Below are 4,625 nucleotides of genomic sequence, written 5' to 3' on the forward strand. Positions count from 1 at the left end.
ATCTGAAAACTGATGCAAAAACTTCCCTATCACCATTTGTAAATTGTTTAGCTCCTTCTATCAAGGGATGCCACAACACTTTATGCACAAGCTAGTACAAGAAGAAACAATTTGTGCATAGAAACAGCTCTGAATAAGTCTGCAGCATAGGTGATAGAAAAGGCCAGCACTATAGCTTCCATGTTTGATTTTAAGCCACTATTTTAAGGTCCTATGTTATATGTAATTCACTGATCAGGAGAAATCCATGCTGATTGAATGACAAGATGCTGTCTTCCAGATATCTTAATGAGAAAGAATAAATGCAGGCAACAGTTTGACAGTTAAAGTTGTTATCTTTAATGAAATGACTTCGGAAATGGTATCAATTTCCATGACACCAACATTTTGGGAGTCCCGTAAAATATGCGGTATTACATTCCAATGCCAATATTAAAGGCAGATCTCCTTTCACATGGCAAATAGGATCAAGAAAGCAACCATCAGACAGAAGAGACCCATAGCTTCAGACAGGGCGAATCCCAGGATAGCATATGAGAACAGCTGCTGCTTCAGAGAAGGATTTCTAGAAGAAAGTGAAGGCATAAGACAACCTTTTTATCTTTACTAAGATATTCATATATAGATTGATGCATCTGACAGATTCGAGATCTCATGCCACAAGTGCCATAACAGAAAAATCCAATAAATCCAAGCAGAAGTAGTCTTTTGCAGACATTTCACCAAAGACAAATCATTTAGCAATTAAGACTGGATTCAGGTTATGCAGATTGTATTTAAGAACTTGTACAAAGCTTCTCCAAATTAGTGTAGTTTTGGCTACGTTTGTATGTCCTTTTGGATACAATTTCTTCACTCTCATGCAGAAAGTGTTAGCACAATGTTTTATAAGTTTATTTCACACCTGTGGCATGAGAACTATCTTCCAAGGAAGTTCCTAAATCTGTAATATCTCAAGTAGCTTATAGTTAAATATAAGAACTGAAACCATCTACAGCAAAGAAACAAATATGCAGCAGTTTGTTACAAATATGCAATTAGTTATCCATGCAAGGAGTGGGGCGGGGGGAAGGGGGAAAACAACATGTGTAAAAAAATGCAACTATTAAGTGATTTCCTGCACATGTTGACATGTTATAAACAGTGCCAAGTTCAGAAAAAATAATTAGTTTTGTAATGAAAAATACTTCTGTTTCTTCAAGTACAAAGTGAACTTCCTTGTCTTCAGTAAAGCTTAAATATTTATGACAAATAAATCTGGTTCAAACAGTAATGAAAAACATGAAACCTCCAGGGAAGTCTTTTATACTTGTATCAATTCTGCTCTTCAGTGGTGCTATGTGAACTGTAAGTACTACAGGAACAACGTAAACTCTACACTATAAGTTTCTCAGTTTATCCTCCTACTATATTTCCCCAGCCTTACTCCAGATTCCTAAAATGAATAATTAATCATTCAGAGCAATTTCATACTCAGAGATGCAAAACTGAAGGCACTGGAAAGCAGAATTAAGCAACCATGTCTTCAAAACAATCCTGATTACTAGGTATAAAGCACGTAAAATCCTATTACATATTAACAGTTCGTATACAATTTCTCTTCATAGTTCTTCTCCCTTCTCAAAGGGGAAAAGGATTCAGGCTAGATTTTGAATTAAGTTCTGGAACCGAATACTGGAAACATTAACTTCAGGGACTAAAACATTGAGTAGGTCTAATGATCTCATCTTTTTCATGACTGTTCTCTAGAACAGACTATACAGAGTTTTGAATTCAGCAGGAGTCCCATGCTGCTGAATATACTGCAGTTTCATATTATTTTATTCAGCCATGTTTAGCATCACTATTAAGGAAATTTACTGCAGCTCTACTATCCTTACTGCAACACAGTTATCTTATCTGGAAATGCTGTGTCAAGAAAATCTGCATGCAATTCAAGACTTTCATGAGAGAGATTACCTGGCATAACCAATGATTAGACTACCGAAGACTGTTCCAATACCAGCACCAGAACCAGCCACACCTACTGTGGCAGCCCCAGCACCAATAAATTTGGCAGCAGTGTCAATGTCTCTGCTGATAGCACTAGTTTGGAATTCTCTAAGTGCTAGTCGGGAGACAGTGTTTTGGGCCCCATAAAGCGTTGAGCTGCCCTAAGAAAACAAAACATGGAAAAAGCATTATATTCAGGCACAGACTATTTTGTAAGACCACTTTGATATAATGTTATTTTTCAATTTTAAAAGATGATTTACATCCAATGTCTGGTTACTCTTTTAAATGTTGAGTCTATAACTAAGAGTTAGAACTTCAGAATATTCTATTTCCACCTGAAAGCAGTCAACATTAAACTTAAAAGATTCTTCTCAGGGGAAAGAAAGCAACAAGTACTGCAAGAGATTCCATCTACATCAAGTGTAACAGTGTAGATATTTGCATTAGTATGTGTGAAGTCTAGATTGAGGACATTTAGGCTCACCAGGTAATTTAGGAAGATACAGAATTTTGTTTATAAGGTACCTCTCCAGTCCTGACCTCTGGCCTAGAAAACACAGATGCCGAAATTGGTCTGTACAAGACTCTTGATCCAGCACGGATCTGCAAGAGGAAAAAAGTTATAAAAAGAAAAAAAAAATCGATTTGATTACAGCAATTCCTACCCAGTGTCTTTTTGTAAGATTAAGAGCCTATTATCTACTATACCACTTCTTCTAGTAGAAAGACAGCAATTAATACATATCTTGATACACAATAGAAGATACAGAAGAAGGCATTTCCATGCAGTTTGATGACTGCACCATAGCAGTATCAGGCAGGCACAGACAAAGAGGCACAGACAGACCAGCAGGTAACAATCCACATTTTGCAAAGAAAAGATGAAAAGAACCGCAATGCAGTTTAAAGCTGTTCAATGCAAAGACGTAACCTAGAGTTCTAAGTCTTGCAAGGCATGAATGAATGAATCCTCTTTCACAAGCGGCCTGCATGTGTCCTTGGGCGTCCAGCCCTCTAAGGTCATACCGGCTCCCGCACAAAGCTCTTCCTGCAGCGCAAAGCTGTGCCTGCGCTAAGCAGCGGGGATGTTCCGCAGGCCAGGAAGGGCATTTTGAAGCAGGAGAATCTCTGAAAGGGCAGAAAATCCCGGCCTTGCACGGGACAAGCAGCAGGCTGGAGTTTGACCTACAGCGGGGCGCGGAGCGCGCCAGGCCCCAGAGCGGCTCGCTGCGGTGCCCGCGCCCTTCGCCGCCCGCCCGCGCCGGAAGGCCCCTCACCTTGGCAGGGGGTCCAGGCCGGCGCCGAGGGGGCGGCGGAGGGGGCGGCCCTGCGGCGGCTCGCCCCCCGCTGCCCTCGCCCTAGGGCGGCCCGCCGCCGGCCCGGCGCGCCCCAGCGCGGCTCCGCGCCCGCCTCAGGGGCCCGGGCCCCCCGCGGGGCCGGGCCGCCCCGACTCACCAGGGCGGGCGAGGCGGCGAGCATCTTGGCGGACGGCGTCCCCGGGGCACGATCCGGCGTCTCTGCGGGGAGAGCAAGAGGGTGAGCGGGGCGCGGCGGCGGCGGGCGGCGCCGCGATGGGGGCGGATGGCGCCGCGATGGGGCGGCGGGCGCCGCGCCGCCGCTCACCCGCTCCGGCGGCCGCACCACAGAGCCGAGGGGCCGGCGCGTCTCTGCGCAGGCGCGGCGGGGCCGGCGGCGAGCGCCCGGATGCAGCGCGGCGGAAGGGGGGAGGCGGCCAGCGCCGCCAAGGTCACTTTGTAGCAACTTTATTGGCAACGTGCGGGGGCGGACAGCCGCGCGCTCGCGCCGCCGCGCAGTGACGTCACGCAGCGGCGCGCAGCCGCCCTCGCGCGGGGCCCGGCGCGGGCTGTGGCAGCCGCTCGTGTGACCGTTGCGACCGTTGCGCACAGCTGCGCAGGCCGCAGCCGCCGCGAGCTGGTGGCGGGGACCGTGCGTGCGTGACGCGGCTCCCCCGCAGGAGCGGAGCGGGGCCGGCGAGCTTGCCTCGCCCTCGGCAAGGCTGGAGCGGGCTGGCACGCACTCAGTGAGCGCCTGCGGGGCCGACAGCGGCATGCCCGCAGGCGCTGCCGCAGCGACGGAAGGTGTGAAGAAGCTGTTTTCTAGGGAGAGCTTCTAAGAGCTGAAGTCTGTTTAGCTGGGGGAAAAAAAAAGGCATGGCGAGACTGCAGTACACAATTAACGCGTAAGGTGCTAGGAAGGCTCTCTATAGCCTGGTGAAGAAAGGCGAAACAAAAATCAGTGTCTAGGAAAACTAATGCCTGATTGGAACTCCTGCTTCTGTCAGTATGGGAGACATTCAGAAACTGCATAATATTCAAATGCTCCTACCCATCTGGACAAGATTTCTAGACAGAAAAAGAGGGCACATGCAAGAAAGCTAAAATATATACTAACACTAGGAAGACTTTGAACATAGAACAGAAAATCCTTACTATTTGATTAGTCAAGGTATGTGAAGAGGAGGTTCACACACAGGTAACAAATTCCTATTCATATAAATTTAATCAGACCAAAATTATCATTATTGAGCTGAGTTCCAGAGACTTCAGTTTTTAGCACTTTAAAACCTGTTGGATGCTTCCTACATGATTTGGGGTATAATTATATTAATG

The 4,625-nt window shown here is 46.6% G+C and overlaps 1 protein-coding gene across 1 annotated transcript; it reads right to left on the reverse strand.

The window, feature by feature from the left end:
- Nucleotides 1-315: 315 nt before the first annotated feature.
- Nucleotides 316-3,727, reverse strand: ATP5MC3 (ATP synthase membrane subunit c locus 3). The gene is made up of 5 exons (XM_062578455.1): nucleotides 3,619-3,727; nucleotides 3,451-3,512; nucleotides 2,521-2,598; nucleotides 1,960-2,153; nucleotides 316-565 (listed from the first exon to the last, which is right to left on the reverse strand). The coding sequence occupies exons 2-5, from the start codon at nucleotides 3,472-3,474 to the stop codon at nucleotides 451-453; spliced, it is 411 nt and encodes a 136-aa protein (XP_062434439.1). The 5' UTR covers nucleotides 3,475-3,512; nucleotides 3,619-3,727; the 3' UTR covers nucleotides 316-450.
- Between the last annotated feature and the right edge of the window lie 898 nt (nucleotides 3,728-4,625).

The sequence above is a fragment of the Rhea pennata genome, chromosome 6 (assembly GCF_028389875.1).
Source record: "Rhea pennata isolate bPtePen1 chromosome 6, bPtePen1.pri, whole genome shotgun sequence".
In the NCBI taxonomy this organism is placed as follows: Eukaryota; Metazoa; Chordata; class Aves; order Rheiformes; family Rheidae; genus Rhea; species Rhea pennata.

Coding starts and splice junctions, on each gene's coding strand:
- ATP5MC3 (XM_062578455.1), bottom strand. CDS start 3,474: ATGCTCGCCGCCTCGCCCGCCCTG. Junction 2,599..3,450: donor TCGCCGCCTCGCCCGCCCTG/GTGAGTCGGGGC, acceptor TTCCTCTTGCAG/ATCCGTGCTGGATCAAGAGT. Junction 566..1,959: donor CTAATCATTGGTTATGCCAG/GTAATCTCTCTC, acceptor ACTTTCTTCTAG/AAATCCTTCTCTGAAGCAGC.